Consider the following 23,365-nt stretch of genomic DNA (forward strand, 5'->3'; position numbering starts at 1 on the left):
TTGGTGTTGCTCAATTCACTAACTCATAATACCCCTTATAATTGGTCTCACTCCCTTATCCTTAGAGGAGTTATTATGCATGCAAAACTAGTTTGTTTTTGAGTTTACAAGATACAAAAAAGATGTTGTATTTCAAGCGTGCAACTTGAAATTCACATTAAAAGCCATTGGAAAAATTTCTCTTGACTGTCAATAAAATCAATAACCTTTGCTTTCTAGGTCATTAGGCAGACCACTACACAATCCAAGTCCCTTAATTTCCCTTGTAATTTTACAAAATTTCATGGTGCCAAATTTTTGGAGCTAGGTGTCTATAAGAATTGAATGGCAACAGAAGAGAATTTGGGTGTTACTGTTAGTGTTAGAATAATGTTCACCTTTAGGAGTGGCTTCCCAGAAGCCCTAATTCTCATATTCAGGGCCTATTAGGAGGAATTTACAATAATGGAGGACAGTGGTGGATGCAGGACTTCTTTCCTGAGGGGGGGGGGGGGGGCACAAGCAAGGCCTTACCCATGATTTTGTTCTGGGGGCACAAGGATACCTTGTAATACAAAACGAATGCAATGGGATCGTATTACAAATCTTACATATTTTTTTAAGGGTTTGGGGCAAATGCCCCAGATCTGCCTATGATGGAGGAGGTGGTGAGGGGAGTTTTTAGCATTTTTTGTCCTATAAACATGGGGTTGCAACTACTTAGTGATTGAGCCTTGGCCCCATAAACATTTTTTGGATACACTTAGCAATTATGTACCACAAAAACATTTTTCTTGAGTATTCAGCCTTTTTGGCATTATATTTAGTACTCTGGATTTTCGAGGACATTAAATATTCAAGGTTGGACGAAAATGTGCAATTTAGGGGATTGGTTAGAGTGGATGTGGGGAGTGGGAATGCCGCCAATAAGAGATTCTCTGAAACAAGTAAATTCATGGCTTGTTTTTGATCTTTTTTCATTGTTTCTTTGGCAAAAACAGAAAATTGCCATTGTACCCTTACTTTTAATCATTTTCTGACCTTTTGCTAAGTCTTCTTAATATTTTTCATTCTGGTTCAGTCATTAGCAAATCCAGTGATGACCAGATACTTTACCACTGCAAAATGCTATTATTGCGGTATACTAATAAATTATGTGCAGCAATAAGTTTGAACATGTAATTGTAAAACACTTTGTTATTGGTATGAGTACCTACATATTATGTTAGGTCCTCATTACATTTTTACATTTTTTCATGTGGAAAATGGTAATCAACTTATAATGAAAAGTGAGAGAATGGTCATTTGTTAGCTATACAGAACCCATTTTAACACAAAAGATAAAAAATTTATGCAACTACTAACTTAAGGAAAAAATTGTGATCTTACCATGTATTTTTCTCACTCGTGTGTATCTGTGATATTTTCTCACTAACTCAAAGGTTTGGAAGTGGTCGAAGAAAACTCGGAGCACTTTAGTGCATGGCATCGCTTCCTGCTTGTTTGCTCATTGCCTACCCTGGCAGCTATCGTAAGCCTCGTCGTCTTCCTCCCAGAATCACCCAGATACCTCATGGAGGCTGGCAGAGATGTGGAAGCCATGCTTGTTTACCAGGTGAATTATTTGCTTTTGTTCTTGTGGTTTTGCATCAACTTACACCCAGAAATGTGATGTAACGAAGAGAAAATAATTGAATTACTGTTAATGATTACATCTTTGGTAATTTTTACTTTTAATCCGTACATTTTTTTAAAAGTAATTTCTCCTTGTCATCTATTCTAAAGCTCATGCGAGTAATCATTACATCCAAGTAATTGTTGCATTTTTGTAATCAACAGTGAAAATTTGAATTCCAAGCATGCTCAAAAAAAGGCAGTTCCTGCTGCACTAACCTCATTCACTGGTGTAAAGTTTTGGTAGAAAATATCTGTGTATGCCTAAGGTGTCCAAATATATAATATTTAAGTTATTATTTCCCGCATTTTTATTACATATATCCTTTAGCTTTGACCATGAACATAGTCTGTGTGGGTACCTATTCCATACAACCTCTCCACTTTCATCTTTTTTTAAATACTTGTCACTTTCTGTAAACATTATTGCATATATTATTGGTAATTCTGAGTGCCCATAAATGAGTTTGTATGCACTATTCCATTAATTGTGTACCAATTTTGATATTTAATTCTTGGTACTTGTTGAACGATTTTGATGTAATTTGGTATACACATACATCAGAAAAGGTTGCAAGTTTTGTTTGATGTGAACCGTTTTTTTAAATTTTAAGCTTTTGATCTCATAATGTGGGTCTGAATTGCAAAACTTGATTTTGTTTTGAGGGGTTTCCAAGTTAATAATTTCGAGATAGAAAAAAGTCTGAATTTCTTGGTGAAATTGTCATTTTCAAAGTTTACGGGCATAGGAAAAAGTATTTGAACTAGGGTCCTTTTAGATAAAATACAGCAAAAAACACCTTATTTAAAATAAATAGTAAATAATTATTGCCTTAGATGTCCTTAGATTTTTTCTCGGCATTATGTAAATTATGTAATAATACCCACTCCTGTCTATTTTCATGATGTTATGCAGAGAATATACGAAGGAAACAATGCAGGAAATGCCTCTCCTCAGTATCAACTTTCTGAATTAGAAGTTCCAGGGGGCAAGCGACCACCTTTGCCCCCTGGTCTACTTTCTCCGCCATCTCCAGGAAAGTCAGTTCTAGGGGATATGACCCATGGCCTGGAAATGGTAAGAAATCACACCATGTTCACCATGATGAATTTTTGAAAAATGTACTACATGCATTTGATTGAAATCTTAAATCTTTGGCAGTACATTGGAGCCTTGCGTTAATTTTCTTTTATGAATGATTTTTTAACTAAATAATTTTCATGGACTGTCTGGCAAAATATCCTCCAAATGTGAGGTGACACAGGAAAAGGAATCGTTTCCCTTACCTTGATTCTATGATATTTACTTTACATACCTGCAGATTAGTTTGGGTAGAGTTCTACCCTCATGCTAGCCTTCAGGTTTGAATGCAATAAGATTGGGCGATAAGTAACTAATGGTTGTAAAATATGAACAGAATTGAATGGTAACAGTTTGGAATTATTTTTATGCAGAGTTGGGTTGGGCTATTCTTCTTACCAGTCTTTTACTACATCAACCAGTCTACCTATTATGTTCTTAAGTTCAGAAATCATTTTATTGGTGGGCTGTCTTCTCATATGACCAGCCATGATAGGGCTGTCACACAGGCCTGTATTTATCAAAAAACCAACCTGTGTGAATAACATCAATTAGGATACAAGAGCATCTAAGCTGTATCAAGAGGGATAAAGGGGTTTAATGCCCTTAACCCTTGAGCGGGCGCACCTGATATTTTTACATGACTGGGCGTGTGGCGTACTTTGTTCACGATATAGAATTTATATGATACCCAGACAGCACAGAATCCTCCGTATCTAATTCGTATGCAGATAGTATCCATTGACGACAAGCGACGGAGCGGTAGTCTATGGATACTATCTGCATACGAATTAGATACGGAGGATTCTGTGCCGTCTGGGTAACACTTGATTTTTTTAAAAATTGTCTTAATTTGTAGAAATTAGTTCAAGCTTGTACATGTGATACAGATATAAAGGTATGCAGGTGGTATAGTTGGTACGCTGCCGGTTGCACAGTGTACTTTGTATGCCATGGGTGTCGGGTCCCTCTTGCCGGTATAAAAATAAATTAGGTACAATATTCGGGCTTTGAAAACTCGCACTATAGACAGTCAAAGTACATTGTAAGAATACAAGCGGCTATTTTAGACCAGAATGTATGTACAATGTTGAAATCCTTGGTTTTCGAAGATATGCGTACTTTATATGCCGGTGCGCCTGCTCGAGGGTTAAAATGTGTAGAAGATAGGGTCCAAAGTGCGCCATTTCCGAATGAGCCCCCAAAAACTATGACTTCATTTGAAATAAACCCCACTGGATTTTTGTTCTTGGCAGAGCCTTTAAGAGCATATTCCATATCTTATATTCTCTCACTTTGCTGTTGAAAATTCATACCATTCTCCAGGCAGAAATATTTTCTAGGATTGGGCTGTAATCAATGAGGAAAGAATACTAACATAATCATTGAAAAATTAATCTTAATTTTTAAATACTTCTTTATCAATGTTGTAATCACTGTTTGTGATAAAATGAGTTAGTCTGTAGTGACTGTATATTTTGCTTTGTAAGTAATTTTCACCCTAACAGTGTTTTTTGTTGAAGATCAAGCTGAGCTTAACCATAAATGCTTGCAATGTGAACTTTATCTCAGTCAAGTAAAGCTTCCTATGATTTTTTGATAATTATGTTTTGATTTAACAATTGATGTTGTGTGTTTTTAAAATTCTACAGATATTTGACTGTGTGATTAAAAATAAAATGTACTGTACTAAATTATCTGCTTTATCCTATTAGATCTTTAACTGTTGTGTAATCACAAGTTCACTGTTTACACTGGCTTATCATAGATTACTATATTAGAGCTACCTACTAAAAACTCTATGTTGATAAATAATTGATTAACTTTCTTGTCTATAAAATAATCAGTGTGCTAGAAGTTACCATATATTCTGAATTATTTTATAAGTAAAACTTGGGGTCCATCTAACATGGATAAATGAGGGAGATAGGACTTCCATCAAGCCATTACCGGTTGAGATCTTCAAACCTATGTGGAAGCCAACATAGCAGTATTGTGTAATACATATTTCAACCCTGCCTCATGAATGGAGGTGAAATGGCCATGGGAAATTATAATTGCCATGGTAAATAAGGAACTTGGATAGCACTGAGGGCCAGTGATGTAGCTAGGAATTTCTTTCAGGGGGGATCCAAAATCAGAGGGGGAAATTTTTGAAAAACAGGGTACTAAGTAGAGGATTTTAAACTAATTTTAACACTTTTCATGATCAAAAAAACTTCATTTGCTAAAGAAATATTAAGTAAATTAATAATTTTCAATATTTTATTTTCTTTTATGAAGGAAAAATGATTGTTTTTATATTTGGGGGGGGGGGTTTGGACCCCCCCTGGCCATGCCAATGCTCAGGCCTGAAGTTGTCAGTTTCATTACCAGTTTAAAAATGCTTTTTAACTGACTGAATGATTGAGGTATTAGGGAATTTTTGTAATTCTAGTGCACCCGCGACTAGTCACGGTGATATTTCAAATTTCCACGGAGGGGATTGACTCTCTATCACTCGGTAACTCAACTGGCTAAACCACTTGGCCAGAATTCGAGACATCCAAGTTCAAATCACGTTCAAGGCTAACGATTTTTCCTCTGTGGACATGTAGGAATTGGGGTAATTCAGAATAAATGGTAATGCACTTAAAAATATTTTCTCAACCCATAATTTCTGTAGCTGTTCTGTGTGAAAACAAGAGTTTGCAAAAGTATCCAAGTAGCTTACGGCATTCTTTTCTCTTCTTCACTGACCTACAGTTTCGCAACTCATTCCTTCAACTGTTTGTGGCCCCAAATGGTGGAAGAACCTTGCTTCTTGTCCTGGCATGGTCCACTGCTTGCATGGCTCACCTCGGCCTCGGTGCCTTTATTCCTGAAAGGACAAGGGCTATGGAAGCCCGTGCTTTTGCATCGAGGGCACGGGTCTTAACCGGGCTCTCTTATGAAGGCGTTTTATTCAACCGTTCCGTCGAGAATGTTCGGTGAGAGATTATGCTGATTTGGCTAACATTTTTTACATTTATTTCATTTAAACTCCAGTCCTCTCATTAGGATTACACTAATGCAGTGCTTATTTTCTAAAATTTTAGCTGTTAGAACGTAAACCCATACATTTAATCCACATATAATTTTCATATGTAAGCCCCCCCACCCAAAACTTCCAATTTTTATAAAGTTGCAATAGAAGGTACAATGAGGAATCATGTTTTACCAAATGTAAAAAAATATAACATTTTTTAAACTGCCAGTGCAACGCTGAATTTTAATACCCACTTTTTGCTGAGAAGTGCTGGAATGCCATTCCAGCATGTTCCGGCTGAAATTAAACACTGCACTAACACTCAGTTTTGTCATGTCAAGTTAAAATTTTGCCGGGCATGGAAGCTATACTTAACCTTCCTGTATTCGCTCCAAATTCACTCCCACAATCATAGCATTTTTTTACAAAAGTAAATTGCATTCCTGTTGTTAATGTGAATGTACTATCTGATGTGGTATAGCTGATTAAGGCATTATAGTTGCATATTGTTTTCTATGACATTGAAAGTACGTTGATAATCCTCTTATTTCATATCAAAGTCCGGTGTATCTCATGTCTGAATTGAGTTTTCTCTTGATGACACTACCTCCTATTTGCCTTTATTTTACATCTCTTTTTCACAATTTTTGGCCCACTATTTTTATACTGTGAATGTAAATGTTAAGGTTATTTACAATATCATCTGTCGTGGTATCAGCAATAAACAAGTGAAATGCACCTTCCACTCTTTGTCAAACTCTCTTTGATGTCACATAACCAGTGAGATGTTCAGTGGATTATTGAATTGAATATAGGAAATACTGACTTCAGTGCCATTCTTATATTGAAAATTGAATATCTGGGAACACAGGGATTTGAACAAATGCCACCAAACAAGAGTGTAATGTATAATATGATGCAAGTTGCCGCAAGCGTACCCACCTGAAGTTGATATTCAGAGGTTGATAAATTCTTTTACTAAATATTCCCAGTTCAACTAAACCTTATTCTGATCTACTTTCCATGACAGTGATTTTCAAATATTCCCAAGTTAAAGTTACAGTTGTATCATGTTGCACTTAATGCTGTTAACTAAGCATTATAAAACAGGTTACATAAGATGTAGGGAGTATTTTTTTCCCTTTGAATGCTGAGTCTTTTGCCTTTTTGCTCACTGACGAATGGCCTGTAGCCCCCTTGGAAGTAAGGAGCCTGTGGTTGTAAAATGCTTGTTATGATAACTAGATGAAGTATTTGAACATATACTTGCTTCAAATAAATGAAATAATTTCAGATTATTCTTGGAAAGTCATTTTGAATAAAATATTTGTGTAGTAGTCCCAATAAATTCGATGGGAAAATTATAATGGGTTTAACTTTCACTATCAAAGCCTAAAAAGTGAGACCTAATGCAGTGGAAACCTAGGTAGTGAAATATTTTCTTGGATGGTAAATGTCTTATTTAACCTTTAAATGACCTGTACCAGCATTAAATTATATTTTTTAGTGATAAACAAACACTTTTAATTTGGAATAAAGTTGTAAATATATTTTGTTGTGTGTTGCTAATCAAGAGTGCTAAAAGTTATTCACATGTAATGCTTAATGTACTAATTGGTGTCAGATAATTGTAATTACTCTGCTTATCATGTTTAATATGCTCTTTCATAAAACTTACCTCATTCATCATTCATATATCTATGTGAGCTAATTTATTTTCATGTGTTTTTAACTGGCTTATGCTTTCCAATTAGTAGAAATAACAATAATATTAGTGTTATAAGCTGTGCACACCAGTTTCATATTTTAAGGAGAGAAAGAAATTTTTTTGTGCCAAAAATTTCTTTCCAATCCCTATAATCTCAATGATTAACAGTATGCATTCACTCCAAACTTCAACCAAAGACCAAATGCCAGGATTTTTTCATTATCCACCATACTACTACTTACAAACCTATCATGAAAATGTAATTCTCACTTAATTAAGAAACCACATATCTGTGGCTATATGATGAATGATGTGCAAAAGTATGTACATGAGAGCTTTATACCGTTTATGTCTGAATATAGTCCCCCCTTTTTTTCCCAAAATGCCCGTGATTAAAGTTAAGGGGGGGACTATATTCAAACACATTTTTTTAAATTTTTTCCCGAAACTCAAGCCTCAAAATTAGGGAGGGGGGTCTATATTCAGAGGGGGGCTATGTTCGGAGGAATACAGTATTTTCCTTTTTGGGAATTACCCCGTATTGTTTTCCGAACTTCATGGATGGTGGATTGGCATGATCACTCTGTGTGATCACAATCCCATCATGCGGTCGTTGCCTATCTCAGTGGCGCAGCGAGGGGGGGTTTTGGGGGATGAAACCTCCCCCCCCAGATCACAGAGAAATTTTTAATTTTTAACCCATTTTACTTAATTAGATAAATCGCTTGGAATCGGTCTGCATTTACCTAGGAATCAATTTTGACATATCTTAAGTATCTTGGAAATGCTGAAGTTGCCACCTACTTTTCGCTGATTCAGCTGAGATTCTAATTGGTCAAAATGAAAATGTCCAAAGACAAGAAAATGCATATAACAAATACAGTCAGAAAATATGTATGTCCTTTTCATGAAATATTTATAAGTAGTTTTGAGGCAAGTGGAGATAAAAATGAAAAATCCTGTTATTTTTTCTTAGTTAGGAGCTCAGAGTGGATATTATTATTCATTAGGAATATTGGAGTCGGACTGAAAATTTCAGCACAGAAAAATAATTTTAATCTATGTATTTTCTCAGACATGAAAATGGAAATTTCTGTAGTGTGTGATGAAATTGTTCATTATCAGTTACTACCACATTGGTTACTGTGGCAAAGACAACAGTTTCGCTGGCACGATAAAGAATCTTCGACCTGGAGAACGCAATAGTGCCAGGGAAACACTTGTCTTCACCACTACAACTAATGCGATAGTCAGGGGTGCAGCTAGGAATTAAGGGTAGGGGGGGTTTTGGGTGTAAAACACAAGGGTGTCTGAGGGTGTGGATACCCGCCACGGTATGCGGGAGGTGCGGGGGCCCTCCGTTAGAAAATTTTTCAGATAAATGGTTCAAAATGGTGAGTTTTACGGCCTTCTGAGGGATATTTTATTAATATTTACACTAGGGATAGTTGGATCGGATACCTCGGGTCCAAGTATCCGCAGATATTGCCCTTCATCGGATACATTGGATCCAAAGTTGCCGAAGACATCGGATCTGGATCCGAAACTTTGAATAATATCTTCAGTGAGTGCAACGCGCAATAAGGGTGGAAAGAGTTATGATTCTATCTTCGAATGCGCCATCGCATGCGATTCTTGTCCTACTCATGAACCGTTTTGTTTGAAAGCTCTCGCAGAGGTCACGTAGGAGAATTTCAGCTGTGGAAAATAAAAATAGCAAAATACGACTGGCACATAGTGTGATTCTTCCCAAGAAATTGAACAATCATCGGGGAATATCAGCGACAGGAATTTGAAAATGCATTTGGATCTGAAAATATCCGATCCGAAAGATCCAGCTCCGAAAATCAAGGATCCGATCCGAATCCGGGTCCGAAAAAAATCCTGGATCCCTCTATCCCTAATTTACACTATTCTATAAGTAATATTAATCCAATTAAGTGAAATAGGTTAAACTTAAAAATGTCTCTGAGCTCTGGGGGGGGTTTTATCCCCCAAAAACGCCCCCTCACTGCGCCGCTGGCGGTAGCAACCAAAGATGAAGAGGTCCACAGAGAAAAAGAAATCATTCGCCTTGACCGGGATACGAACCCGGATCCCCCGATTTCCGGTCGAGTGCTTTAGCCAGTTAAGCTACCAAGGCGTCATTCTTCCCTGTGGATATTTTCGGACACTACCGCACAAGAAGTTGCTGGACTGCTGAGCATATGATACCACAAGCAGTCCAAATCGTGCGCACAGTGCCACAGCCGGAGAGATGGGCAAGACATAGAACACAAAGAGGTGTTCGCTCTTGACTAATTTAAAGTATACTGGGACTAGACGCAGTGATAACTTTTACGGGAGTCACCCACAATGCACAATCGTGCGAAATCCCGGTCAAGGCGAATGATTTTTTCTCTGTGGATCTTTCGCACGATTGTGCATTGCGGGTGGCTCCCGTAAGTTATCACCACGGCTAGTCCCGGTATACTTTAAACAAAGATGAAGAGTTTTATTTTATCGGCACATTTTCTAATTGATTAAACTTAAAAATTTTCTGAGCTCTGGGGAGGGTTTTATCCCCCAAACCCCCCCCCCCCCCTCACTGCGCCACTGCAATAAAGTGAAATAGGTTAAACTTAAAAATTTCTCTGAGCTCTGGGGGGGGGGGGCTTTATTCTCCAAAACCCCTGCTGCTCCACTGCCGGTACTCACCTGTGTCAGCCAAAGCAAGCACCAAAGCGCAGAATATAAACACTAGGCAGAACATGGCCAATACTCTTGAACATTTGTTGACAGGCATCATCCGTCTCCTATGCTTTCCGTGCTCGTTCTGATACTGACAAGATTCAATTGCAACCTTATATTCATTCTAGAGTGTGCTGTGCTCCTATTACGTCTGTGCATTACCGTATAAGCTTGTGTAAGAGGCGCACACATGTAAGAGGCGCACCCCTATTTTGAGGATCGAAGCTATAAAGAAAATATTTTGCGGCATTTTTTTTATCCTATCATGCGGTGTTGCTGATGTATGCCTGGAATTTCGACAGTAATCGAAATTTCCTCTTTCAGTACTATTTGAAAGAGGAAATTTTGATAACTGCGGCGGTAATAGCGGCATAAGAGGGAGTAGAAAGAGTTCCGATCCCCTCTTCGCATACGCCATCGCTCTACGTTGCTTGTCCTACTCACGAACAATTTTGTTTAAAAGCTCTCGCAGAAGTATTGCAATAGAATTGCAGCCGTGGAAAATTTTAGGGCAAAACACGACAGGCACATAGCATGAACCTTCCAAGAGATTGGACAACAATCGGGGCAATCTCAGCGCCGTAGGATAATAACCACGTCGTAGATTTAAGGCCCCTTGCACACGCACCGATTTTGGACGGCGGGTAAAATATCGGCCGTCCACATTCCAATAGTGAACAATGGGAGAGCATCGGAGCTTGCACACGTACCGACCACGCGCCGGCACCGGCAAAATGCCGGTGAGCTGCCGGCCATTGTCACTGTGGGTCGCCGGCTAAAAAACATAGCAACTTATCGTTTGGCCGGTAAAAATCTGGCGTGTGTGCAAGCATCGCTTCGCCCGTAAAATATCGGCCGATATTTTACCGGCTGTCCAAAATCGGTGTGCGTGCAAGGGGCCTAACGGAACTACACTCGGCCCTCCATCAGCCAATGCCTCAGCCGTTTTTTTTCCTTTCCGAGACTCCACAGGAAAATAGGAAAATTTCAAGTTACAGGGGAACAATGGAAACGTGTTTCATCCCTACCCCATTCCACCAACTGACCTTTTTCGGTCTACCAGGTTCAATTCCCCGAGTTTCTGGAGGTCAAATGCTAGGTGAGTCACCTTCCGAGCTCGGAGATATCTCGATATCTTTCAGCAATTGTATGACACGCACGAGGTTCTAAAAAGAATTTGACCTAACGCGATGTTTATCTGACAGCATTTAAGTTTTTTGAGTTCTAATTGATTGACACAAAGATTTATAGCCAAAACAAGGCTACTAATATTCAACATAGTCCAAACAGCACAATTTCGGAAGAAACAAGCGTAGCATAAGCGCATTCAAACAAGACGAGACGGACTGGAAACTTCAGGCAACGCAAACTGCGTATATCACATTGCTGCGCCTTCGCCCCTTCGCATTAAAGGCAACGACGTCACATGCAAGATCGGACGTATTCTTCCCTTGCTCCTTCGCTCATAGCCTCGTAGCTTGAAATACGGAGGGGAGGGAGCTCGCTCCTTCCCCTCGACCTCGCCTTCAGCGCTCTTCACTTATAAGCATTTCCGATTTCTTCTATCCACCATTTAGTCCAATAATGAACGCACTCGTTCGAATTTTTTAAACCGCAGGTTTAGACACCAATATAATTTTCAGTTGCAAAAATCCTCATATTAGCGTCTGAAGATGATTTTTGAAAAATCAGGTCGTCAACGTAATGGAAATTGCTCGGCAAGACAGATGTTGACTATTAACCAGGTATGTCCTTCAAAACGACGCGTTTCTATACGTGTGATAAGCGATTACACTATGCAGTATAAATGCCGCGGGATTCCCACTCGTGGCAGCAAATTTAGCGCGCGCTCCCGAGCGAAAAACCCCGCGCGATCTTTTCAATGTTCACCTCTGGGGTACCGACGTGACGGCGCGATGCTTGCAAGAAATTCAAACAGGAGCATTTAAAAAATACGTCACTAAGGGATAAACTCCCCTACCTGCCGTTTGATTTTGACCCAGGGTTTCAGATGACTGACTCACGCTGAAAACCAAGGCCACTCAGTTCCCCTTGGACTTGCGACCGGTGAAGGGGAGGGGGGGAGATAAGAAGTTTGTGTAAGAGGCGCACCCCCATTTTCGGCTGCAATGTCTGGGAAAAAAGGTGCGCCTCTTACACGCGCTTATACGGTATTTATTTCCCTCAAACCACCCCCCCAGATTTTTTAAATCTAATCTTTTTTTAAAATCATTTCTTTCCTTTTTTATTTTCTAATCGCATCGTGAATATCCCTCAGGTGGTCTGATTCTCACTTCTCCGGCTGCCGTTTTGAGCACGTAACTCTTTCCCACGTGGCTTTCTCCAACTGTACCCTGGAGGGGTGCACGTTTGCGGCCGTCCGTGCCTCGCGCACATTCTTCCTCGGATCATCGGTGATTGGCAGCCACTTTGTCGACACAGATCTTTCCTCCCCGAGGCGTTTCCTGGAGGGGTGCCACCTGGCCAACAACTCCGTGCTCTCCCTTGTCTCCAGCTGCCCCAGGGTTGACGTTGACTTCAGCGCTTCAGCCCTCTTGGGTGGTGGCTTCGGAGCTGTCATCGTTGGTCTCCTTGCGCTCCTGCCTGGTGCCGTGGCTTCGGCTTGTCTTGTCGATCGGATGAGAAGGAGCCGCCTGGCAGGTATGTTCCACAGTTTTTGCATAAACTATTAAGATCAAATCGATTGTTGACGAGTTCACTTTGTGAAAATTCATTGTACAATAAAACCTCTGTGTAGTGAACCTCTTTATCTCGCAAAGCCTCCACTTATCATACCAAAGGGACACCACCAAGACAGCCTAACTACCTCCGCAAATCGGACCACTAGAGACCATTAACACTTTGAGTGCCGGCTGCTAAATTTAAAGTCCTACTGAAAAATCCAGCCATTTCACTGCATTCGTACATTTTTTAAAACACTAGCATCAAAAATATATTTATATCGATGTGCATTTCAATAAAAATGGACTTTGCTCTTCTTTATAAATGAGTTGAGTAACATTTATTGCTAATTTTTAAATATATAATTTAACAATGAAAACCTACTGTTTTTTTTTTAATAAAAAAGTTGCAACATATGATGTACCGCCATAACATGCATAATAATTTTTTTAATATTCTCAATTTGAACTATTTAAAGCATGGAAATCATAAAAAAGGATTGTTCCAAGAAAAGCATTATAAATCCTGGATGACAAAAAGGGTCAATGCACCCTCAACGAACGGTCCATTGGCCCAAAGAATTGTCACACTAAGTGGCCTAAGATGAGGATGACAGAGGACTTTTCGTCCTTAAGACATAAAGTGAACTCTTTTTCCATCGAGCAGTTGATTTTTGAAAAAACCGAACCCCTAAGCAGTAAACTGGAAAAGTACCACGGGCAAAATATTACGGCTTCAGACATACAAAGCCAATTAAATGGAAAGACGTAATATTACGTCCATGGCAATCCTCAGAAGGATTAGCAGGACGTAATATTACGTCCATGGCACGCAAAGTGTTAATGTAGCAAGAATTACCTATATGGAATGACATTTTAAGCGATAAATGTTTCACGCTATTTTTTTTCTTATAAACCTTTAATGTGCTGTAATTTTCATGTTGACCATTAGTTAAGGCCATTTTTTTCCATATGAGAGCATACCTAACAGTAAATAAGAAAAAAGGTAGAAAAAACTAACCTAATAATTTAAAGTGACTGTTGACTTAAGGGAGCTCACATTGTTTTCTCTCGAATCATGGTAAAAATCACGTGATAGTGCTCACTTTCTATTATTATTAAATACTAAATATATACAGTGGAACCTCGTTAAAGCGAGTACGGGCTATAGTGAGACCCCCGCTATTACGAGAGATAGCCGGTGCACTGTCAATTGACCTTGTAATAAGCATGTTAAAAAATTCGTTTTTACGAGGCCCTTTTGGTGTTGGCTCTCGCCATAACGAGGGTTTCACCGCCGGAAAAACTTACATCAAGACTTCTTAATCTCTGTAATTGCTAGCGATCTGTTAGAAATGAAGTTAATGGAGTGCTCAGTCTCAAATTTATGCGTTTATAAGTTTGAGTAAGGAAATTTAGTGATGCAAAAAAACATCACCTTTCATCTGGATTTATGCTTACGTTTATCGGATAGAAATTTATCTGTCGCCGCACCACTCCTGTTCCTGTATAACTGTTTGCAATAGGTATATTGGCTATTATTTGCTCCACCTCCGGTTAAGCGACAATTCGCTATAGCGAGTGTTTATTGGTGCACCGTGGGGTGTCGTTATATCGAGGTTGCACTGTATTCACTAATGCATGCATGTTTGTTTAAACACAAATATAATGGTTTAAAGACAGTAGTACCTTTCATTTCCAAAGTATATGAAAAAATTGTGCCTATCACTAAAACCTCTCTAAAGTGAACCTCCATACATCAAATTGCCCAAATTTTGGTCCCCTCCATTACGATGTACAGAGGTTTTACAGTAATGAGGTACAAATAGTAATTTTCCACATTTATTTATTCGCTCAACCAGTTTCAACATTTGCACATAATTTTCAAGAGACAGCTCATGAAAATGACGTGTAAATGTTGAAAACAAAAAATGTGAAAAATTGCTATAGCCGCATTCAGCATACATGTATCGATGGCTGAGTTCTAGCAACATGTATCTCAAAAATATCAACTTTTCAGGGGCTCAAAAGAAACTATTTATATTTTTTATTGCACACCGAAATTAAAAACCAAAAATTCATAAAACTGAAAGAGAAGCATTCATTTGCAAAGAAAGAGTTGTTTTTTGCTTGAATATTATTTTTTAAATGTCATTACACTTTGTTTAAGATACCTGTCTCAAACCGGCCAAATGTTGAGATATGTGTTGTTAGAACTTAACCATCAATATGTATTAATTCTTGCTCTAAGATGTCTATAGTCAACACCCTTCCATCCTCAGACTCTGCCCTTAACCCTTTCGCGCCGAATGCCACACCTGTGCGGCGAGGATTTTTTTACATAAACAACGAATGCCACACCTTTGCGGCGTTAATTTTCCTAACCTAAGCAATGAATGCCAGGCCTGTGCGGCACAGGTCGAAAAAAGGGACACATTAGACCCACGGACGCGGTCGCCCCTCATGATCCGCCTTAGAGCGAGCCCAGTCCCATCTTCGGCCACTCAGGTCGACCCTTTCTTATCCTCTCCATGCGGTCAACTACTGATATTTGCAGTGTGTTTTCCAAAACTATATTTGTTGCTTACTTTTCATATCTATTGCTGTAAATGAATTCATCTTTTTTTGCTGACCACATGGAAATTTCAAACAAAATTCTAACGTTAATATCAACGGAGTTATAGACCAACTAGTAAATATACTAAATCCATCTATATCAACGTTAGAACTTCGTTTAAAATTTCTGCACGCTCAGAAAAGAAACACAAAATTCATTTTGAATGTAAAAAAATCGATGATAACAACAAATATTTGCATATATTTTGTACTAATATTTTAGCCAGTTGACCGCGGACTCATCCTAGGAAGGGGCTTTTAATTCCTCTAGGGTCTGGGACGGAGGCCGAGGAAAGGGATCTGCACCCCACTGAGTTGGGTCCAAAAATTGTTAGGGAGGGAACCACTGCCTTCAGTCGACGCGAAAAAGCTTCGTACAGGGGAGTAAAGAAAACTTACAAGAGACTCGTACTGAGGAAGAATTTCCCTCAACGAAGGTCCGGCGCGAAAGGGTTAACTTCCACACCCTAGAATCCACCCGCAAATGGCTCTTCAAGACTTGTAGCACCCCTAGACTAAATGTGACCAACTCCTTCACATCCATTTTCCCCCTTGTATTCCATTATTCCAAATTTTCCTCTTCTCCCTATGTCTTTTGCAGTTGGTTCTTTTCTAGGCATTGATAATGATACAATAGGCATAGAATTAAGCTACACTGTAATAGCATGTTTCATGGATTTTCCCTTTGGTGAACTCATTTTAATCTATTGTAAGCAATGACAAATTGTATTTGGTACTACCCAAATTGTGTTTACTTCCAATTGTGTGTAGCAATGGCATTACTATCCCAGTGAGAAATGGTTGGTGGAATCCACGTGGAACCCACGTGGACGATGTAACGTGGATGCCACGTGTTTTTGGTCGTGGAATCAACGTGGAACTCATGTGGAAATTTGGTGGAAAAATTAAAACAGCAGTAGGTGCTGTCCTAAAACCATTAAAACCTCAACCACTCTATATCTAAACCTTCTATATATGTGTCTACGATTTTTCATGTGCTCTCATGGCTGCCTTTCCACAAATTATATAAAAATAGAATGTGCGGTACATTTTCACATAACTAGTGTGGTTTCAGGATGATAAATGACGCATTGTCACCAGAGCCACAAATTAGAAATTCTGTTTAACATTTTATGCTAATCACCACAAATCCACTTGAAATCAACGTGGATTCCACGTGGGTTCCACGTGGATTCCACCACCCATTTCTCACTGGGATTAGGGGGGGATAAGGGGATAGATCCCTTTCCAAAGCCTCAGAGAAATAAAAAAAATATTTATAACTATTGTCTAGTTTTGACATGTAATAAATTTTAACCTAACCTTTTACTGGAACCCAAATTTTAAGTGCCAAAATGATGTAAAATGTGTTTACAGGCATGTCATCTTTCAAAAATGTATCCCGACTGGGGGGGAGGGTACCCCCCAGGTTTCCTCATCCCCCCCCCAAAGCATATTTCAAGTTATGCCATTGGTGTGTAGTATATTAGAAGTGAAAACAATTTAATACTTGTTTCACTAGGAAGTGAAGGTTACTAATGCGGAATTTTTCTTTCAGGAGTATCATTCATTTTGTCAGGTGTGGTAACCCTGTTCATCTGTTTCCTGAATAGCAGTGCTTCCTTGGTCGCTTTTGAAGCAGTGTTTAACTTTGTATATGTCTTCGGATGGAATGGTCTCAACATTGCTACAATTGAATCATACCCAACACATTTGAGGTAATGTCTTACTCTTAAATGATAAGATGACCTAAAAAATATATTTTTCTAATAGAATGTTGCATTGTAATGAATACTGTCAATTATCTTAACACTTCTTGGTGTGGTGCCCCTTATATTTGACTAGCCATAGAGACCTGCCATTGTTATAATTTTTGCAGGGAAGCTACAAGTATACAGTTAAACACATACTCAAACTAAATTTCTAAATTTCTTGTGAGTTTGGAGAGCCTGTGTGTCAAAAATTATTTATTTGGTGTGTATGCCCCCGAAGTATACCGAATAAAATTTTCACCTGCGTTCATTGATTACTTTGTCAGTGGTAACTGCTAAGACTAGATATATTTTTATGAGCTTGGCAATTTTCGGCTCATACTTCATTGCTTTTACATGAAGTTTTAGCCAAACACAATCTGTAATGATGCTCCAGTCTACATATTCATCAGACATGGCTCCATGTGACTTTTTCCTATTTCCAAAAGAAAGAGAACCTTTAAGGTTTGTCGTTTTACAAGCATAACTGACATTCAAAGAAATTGCAAGCAGAGCTAAAGGCTATCCCAAAGATCGAGTTTGAGAAGTATTTCGAGGGTTGGAAGAAGGGCTGGTGCTAGTGCATAATATTTAATGGGGACTATTTGAAGGTGACAACTGAAATGTAGACGAATAAATGAATATTATTTTCAAAAAACTAAAACTACCTGAACTTTCTGAATACACCTCCTACAGTGGTACAACAACAAAAAATAAGTCCCATTTGATGGATGGAATGCTGTACTTGTCTCTCGAAAGCACTTAAGCTGGGACCATCTCTGAAAAATTCTGTCATCTCTGGGATTCGAACCTGGACCAAGGTCTATTTATGCTTATTTTAAATAGTAGATTATTCTAATAAACTACAAGTGTTTCAAGGATTGGAAGAAGCAGTGGCGTAGCCAGGGGGGGTCCAGGGTGTCCGTCCCCCCCCCTCCCCCCCCCCCGAAAAAGAAAAACAGAATTATTGTCTTTCATAAAAGAAAACAAAATATTGAAAAATCAGGAATTTACAAAATGTTTCTTTAACAAATTCAGTTATTTTGATTATGAAAAGTGTTAAAATTAGTTTGAAACCCATTACTCAGTGCCAGGTTTTTTTAAATATTTCTCCCCTGGTTTTGAATCCCCCCCTCCCCCCGAACAAAATTTCTGGCTGCTGAGCATAATTTTAAATGGGGACTATTTTGAAGGCAACAGCATTGATGTAAATGAATAAACAAATACAGTACACTCCCGCTTATTAGGGCTAATGATTCGGAGAGACGGCATGAATTATCGGAAACACAGATAACCCTTACTTTCACTTAAATGTCTTGCAATGTTCTTAATTTACTTTAAAAAAAAACCATATATTATTATTTATGCAGGTATTCTGTTATTTTAGAGTGCTTCCCGGACTCATTGAGAGCTTTCTTTGCCAGTTCGCGATCTTTTTAGCGGCGATGACATGGTTGTACTCGTATTATTAATGCTCCATGTAAGGCCTGGTTTCGAAAACCACACATCCGTGGCTGTAGGACATTGATACTGAAAGGTGGTTTACACGAATGCTTCAAAACCGCTGCTTGATGTCGGCAACTACACTGTCAGGCACCATGACACGTAGTCCCATCTCACACAAGTTGCCTGGGTTGCAACTGCTGCGGGACATGTATCCGTGATCACAGAGCGAGATCGCGCATGACAAGGCTTGGTGCTCCCATGGATGCAGCTAGCACGCGATTGCTTCCGTTTTACGAAGGGGATTGTAATGGATTGATTGTAATTATAAATAATCCCCTTATATCCTCGCATTAATACATTAATTCCGATAATTTTGCATCCAATTTTTTTTGAAAGATCACGGAAAAAATTGAGCGAGAATAAAAATCATGCACAGATAATCTGCAACCCGGATAAACCGCAGCCGGGATAATCGGGAGTCTGCTGTATTAACACGTTGCGTATCGGGGTATTTAAATTCCTAGGAACGCCGATTCTGGGTGGAGGTGTTGAGATTGGAAATTTGTGCCTATTAGGGCATAACCTTTGGTTTAAACATGGTTAAAAAGCTAATGTATAGAATATAACTTTACCCAATCAAACGTTATGATGCATCAATTCATTATGAATAACGAACAACAACTGAAAACGTACTAACGAATTTGTATTGTACGCTTTAAATTTGTCTAGGTTGACGCACCTAAATGACGAGAATCTTCGTCATCCGTCCGGAATGTTCGGGAAAAAAAGACGAGAATTCTCGCCATCCGTACGCAAATTGTTAAAAAAACTAAAATTCCCATTACACATTTTCTGAACACTACTTGTATAACACTTGTGTTACACTTGAGAATTTAGAGTGTATAGTGCGTACCTCTTTGATGGCTGTTGACTTTGTATTCCTCTCCTTCACCTCAGAGCAACTGCCTTTGGGCTGTGTGCTGCACTCTCAAGGCTTGCGGCCGCAATTGGTCGCGCCATCTTCTCAGCCCTGGCAACTGGGGAACCTTCGGCTGCCGCACCTGCGCTCCTCTCAACAGCTGCGCTAGCAGTCAGCGGTGCTGCCTCCCTGCGTCTGGGCGACACTGCTGCTGCCCTCCTATGACACCTCACGCGGAAGATCTTTGCAGAGCCTTTGTCTCGTGCCGTGAGGAGCATCATGGGATAGAACGAGGGCATCTTTATTCCTCTTTTTTTTTGTTTTCATTCTAGTCTCAATCGAGTCAAATTTTGAAGGGGGGATTTAGTGACATAACATGAGATATCAGGTGGAAGAATATGCTCTCGTTGTCTTCATCGTGGTGGGAGCCTTAACTTCGTCTCCCACCTCTGTCGGAATGAAGGAACGCATGAAGTCTCTTGGTTGTGAATTTAGCGGCAAGGATTGGACCAATCGGCGCCTCTTAGTTTATCAGGTTGGGTTACATAAAAAAAAAAAAAGAAATTGTACTCTGAATATAAAAAAAAATAGAATTTCGTGAGTTTTTAGTGTGCTCTTACAGATCATCTGCAGTGTTAGGTAAAAAAGGGAGTGTGATGTTGAAGATGATCGGGTGCGAAGGGACATCGTTCAGAGTGAATGCATATCCAGTTTTTTCAGTCAGAACTACAAGTGAGGGATTTTTTTATCCAAGCCGGAATGTCTCTGTGAAAAAAAATGAAGCTAATTGGATCAAGTGACCAATTTGTGAGTGCGTGGTTAAGTACTGCGGAAGCGTCGAAGAAATGGAGTGCTTGAAATAAATTTTTGATTACTCCGTGTATTTTAAAGGTGGACTAATGACTCATTTTCTTAATAACTTGGATAATCCTTGTATATATTTTTTTTACCCTGATCATAAGAACCACCAAATTTTTCCTTGAAAACCCACCGAAATGCTTCAATATCTCCCTCTATCAGCCTTAAGAATTCCTTGACCTTGATCTTATTATTCCTGAATATCTTTTTGCCTGATTTCACTCGTCCCTATGTTCAAGTAGCCATTTATCCCTGGCTTTGAAGATGTGCTTCTTTTTTAATGAAATCATCCCTTTTCATGAAGAAACATTGGCAAAATTCCCTATAGATAAGCTTTGAAGAACAATGGAAATGATATTGAATATTTAGAAAAAGAGTGGATCAGACAAATTCTGAAAATTAATGATTTAAATGCATTAAAAAAGAATTTTTGAAGAGCAATATGAAAAGAAAACTCTAAGGGCCAAAAAATTATGTGGCTAATTTAGATTTTCTTGTCATACGGCAAATTTAAGGCCGGAGAGGTCAAACTGAGTAAAATATGCCAATGATGGAAAGAATTTACTTACAGGTAGAAGCCCTCCATTAGGAAGCAAGTACAAAATGAATAAATAATTAATATTGCTCACCCAGATTTTAAAATGTTCATTTAACACTGAATTCGTAATTGCGTATTGCCTCTGCTTATCAGACGTTACACCCCTCCCTAAGAACATGAAGTCTGAATCCACTTATGATAATCACATAAATTACCATGGAAAAAAATGATTTTTTTGTTGAAGCTAAAATTTGCCACACCTCTGTTGAGATTGAAATAATTATCAGACTCCAACTGGAGTTCAACTTAGTGAGGCGAATTGATGACACAATATGAAACATTAACAGGAAAAACATTCCATTTTTTTCTGAAACGACACGGTGAAAATTATGGCAATGCATCTTGAATGTCTGCACATCTTACCTGTCGAAATGTGGGCTACTTGTAACTCATGCAACCAAAAATTCATTCCCTGGGACATCCCTCAACCCAATTAGACTCCCATCTTACTTCCAGACCCAGTTCCACATATTTTGCTACAACACATTCCCAAAAAAAATCATCATATCTCTCAAAGGACTACCATAGCAGACAGTTTCCCACTGAGTGACAATGATCCTTCTAGGCTCTTGTCAGTGGTGACATTGCATAACAGTGGAGATGTCACACAAAATCGGCTGGGCATAGCCGGCTCGATTTGGACACTAAATGACTTAGTGATGAGACATTAGCTGTATAAGTGAACAAATGACATTTTTAAAAATACCAAGGTTTCATAGATTTCTGCCAATACTTATCCACTCTATCTGTGATAATTTGTAGTTTGATTGATGCTTGTAATTGTGTTTCTAAAAGTTAGCTTTAATTTGCAGGTTCTCAATGAATGTCTTATTTATTACCCATAACTTAACAAGGATACTGTGCCTTTATAATTTTTGGTATGTATTATTATTTATTATTGCTGCAATCTGTACAGTTAATCCACAGATTCATTGTTCAGTGGACTGCTGAATATTCAGTTACATTAAAGTCTCTCATCATACTAATAAATCATCATTTCATGCATTACATGATTTAAAGTAAGCTGCTAATTGGTTTTAGGAGAATTTTTCAGAAGAAAGGAATATTTGGAGGAAATTAAAATGGAAAATAAAATCTCCTAAACTAGTTTTTCAGTTAGCTTAGGAAACTGTGAGTGAGGAGCAGTATATGTGTTAATGCATATGAAGCCAGCCTATAAAGAGGCTTCCTTCAAGGATTGTAACAGGTCAACACTTGAAGGCCTTGACAAATCGCACACCACTCACATTCAAAGAAGTATTTTCAAACCTCTGAAATTCAAATCTAATTCTTGGGGCAGCAAGCGAGCCTGTAATGAAAAAAAAATTCACATATGGGAAAAAAGTGGCCCGAGCCCCCTCAAAAATTCTTCATGGGTGTAAGGAAAAAATGTGTCAGGCTTGTCGATTTTCCCCGGAGTGTCCAGATATCGAGATTGGAGTTATCAGGGTTCTAATTTTGATCATATGACTCTTACAAATACTTTAAAAACTTAAAACTCACTACTTATAAAATTTCTTGGGGCAAGATCCCCAGTTTGGGCCCCCCGAATATTTTTTGTAAGTCGGCACCCCTGCTTATACACATCACAAGTCCTCGTCAGAAAAAATCCATAAAATAACACAAAAGTAGATGCATATATTACTGATTTAAATGACTGGGGTTGGGTTGTAAAAGTGATTTCTTGAATTATAAGGAAGAAAAAATTTGATCACACAGTTACTCCAATCCAGGGCACCCGTGGCAAAAGTCACATACCGTGCTCCTCAACATACTCAATTACACCATTTTTTGAAGGCAAACTTGTCAAAACAAATGCTTACTCATGCACTCGAGTCGTTGAGTACAGAATGATTCATTTATTTCCATCATACAGGGCAAAGAAAAATTGTGTCACGAAATTTTAATCTTTAACTGGTGATGTGCGGTCTTAGAGACCTCCACATGTTAAAAAATATGAATATTTTCAAAATTACTGCTTTTAAATCCATAATGAATAACACAAATGGTAATTTCCATACTCTTTTTTTTTAATTCAACACTCAACCCCGACCATGGTTTCCACCAATGGCGTAACTACGGATATGGTTTGAGGGGGAGGGGGATGGGATGGCCTGGAGTTGGGACCCCCATTCGCCAGGCAACTTTTTCGGGAAAAAATTTAAAAAATGACATGCCTCGATATAAATGTACATCATTTTGGCACAAAATATTAAACTTTAAGCAGATGCAGTTATTACAGTCCGAAACTAGACAATATTTTTAAATAACTTTTTTATTTCTCAGAGGCTTTGGGGCGGTGGTGTAGCCAGGAATT

General features: G+C 38.7%; 1 protein-coding gene across 3 annotated transcripts in view; it reads left to right on the forward strand.

Annotated features, from left to right (window-relative positions):
* Window positions 1-22,038, forward strand: part of LOC124168841 (synaptic vesicle glycoprotein 2A-like) — a 173,459-nt gene extending 151,421 nt beyond the window's left edge. For all 3 annotated transcript variants that reach the window (XM_046547184.1, XM_046547182.1, XM_046547181.1), the window contains exons 6-11: window positions 1,422-1,594; window positions 2,570-2,731; window positions 5,480-5,703; window positions 12,458-12,840; window positions 17,035-17,194; window positions 19,631-22,038. In XM_046547184.1, coding sequence (XP_046403140.1) covers window positions 1,422-1,594; window positions 2,570-2,731; window positions 5,480-5,703; window positions 12,458-12,840; window positions 17,035-17,194; window positions 19,631-19,817 — 1,289 coding nt within the window. In that variant the 3' untranslated portion in view covers window positions 19,818-22,038. The remainder of the gene's footprint in view (window positions 1-1,421; window positions 1,595-2,569; window positions 2,732-5,479; window positions 5,704-12,457; window positions 12,841-17,034; window positions 17,195-19,630) is intronic.
* Window positions 22,039-23,365: the final 1,327 nt, after the last annotated feature.

Source organism: Ischnura elegans, chromosome 12 (genome assembly GCF_921293095.1).
Source record: "Ischnura elegans chromosome 12, ioIscEleg1.1, whole genome shotgun sequence".
NCBI classification, from domain to species: Eukaryota; Metazoa; Arthropoda; class Insecta; order Odonata; family Coenagrionidae; genus Ischnura; species Ischnura elegans.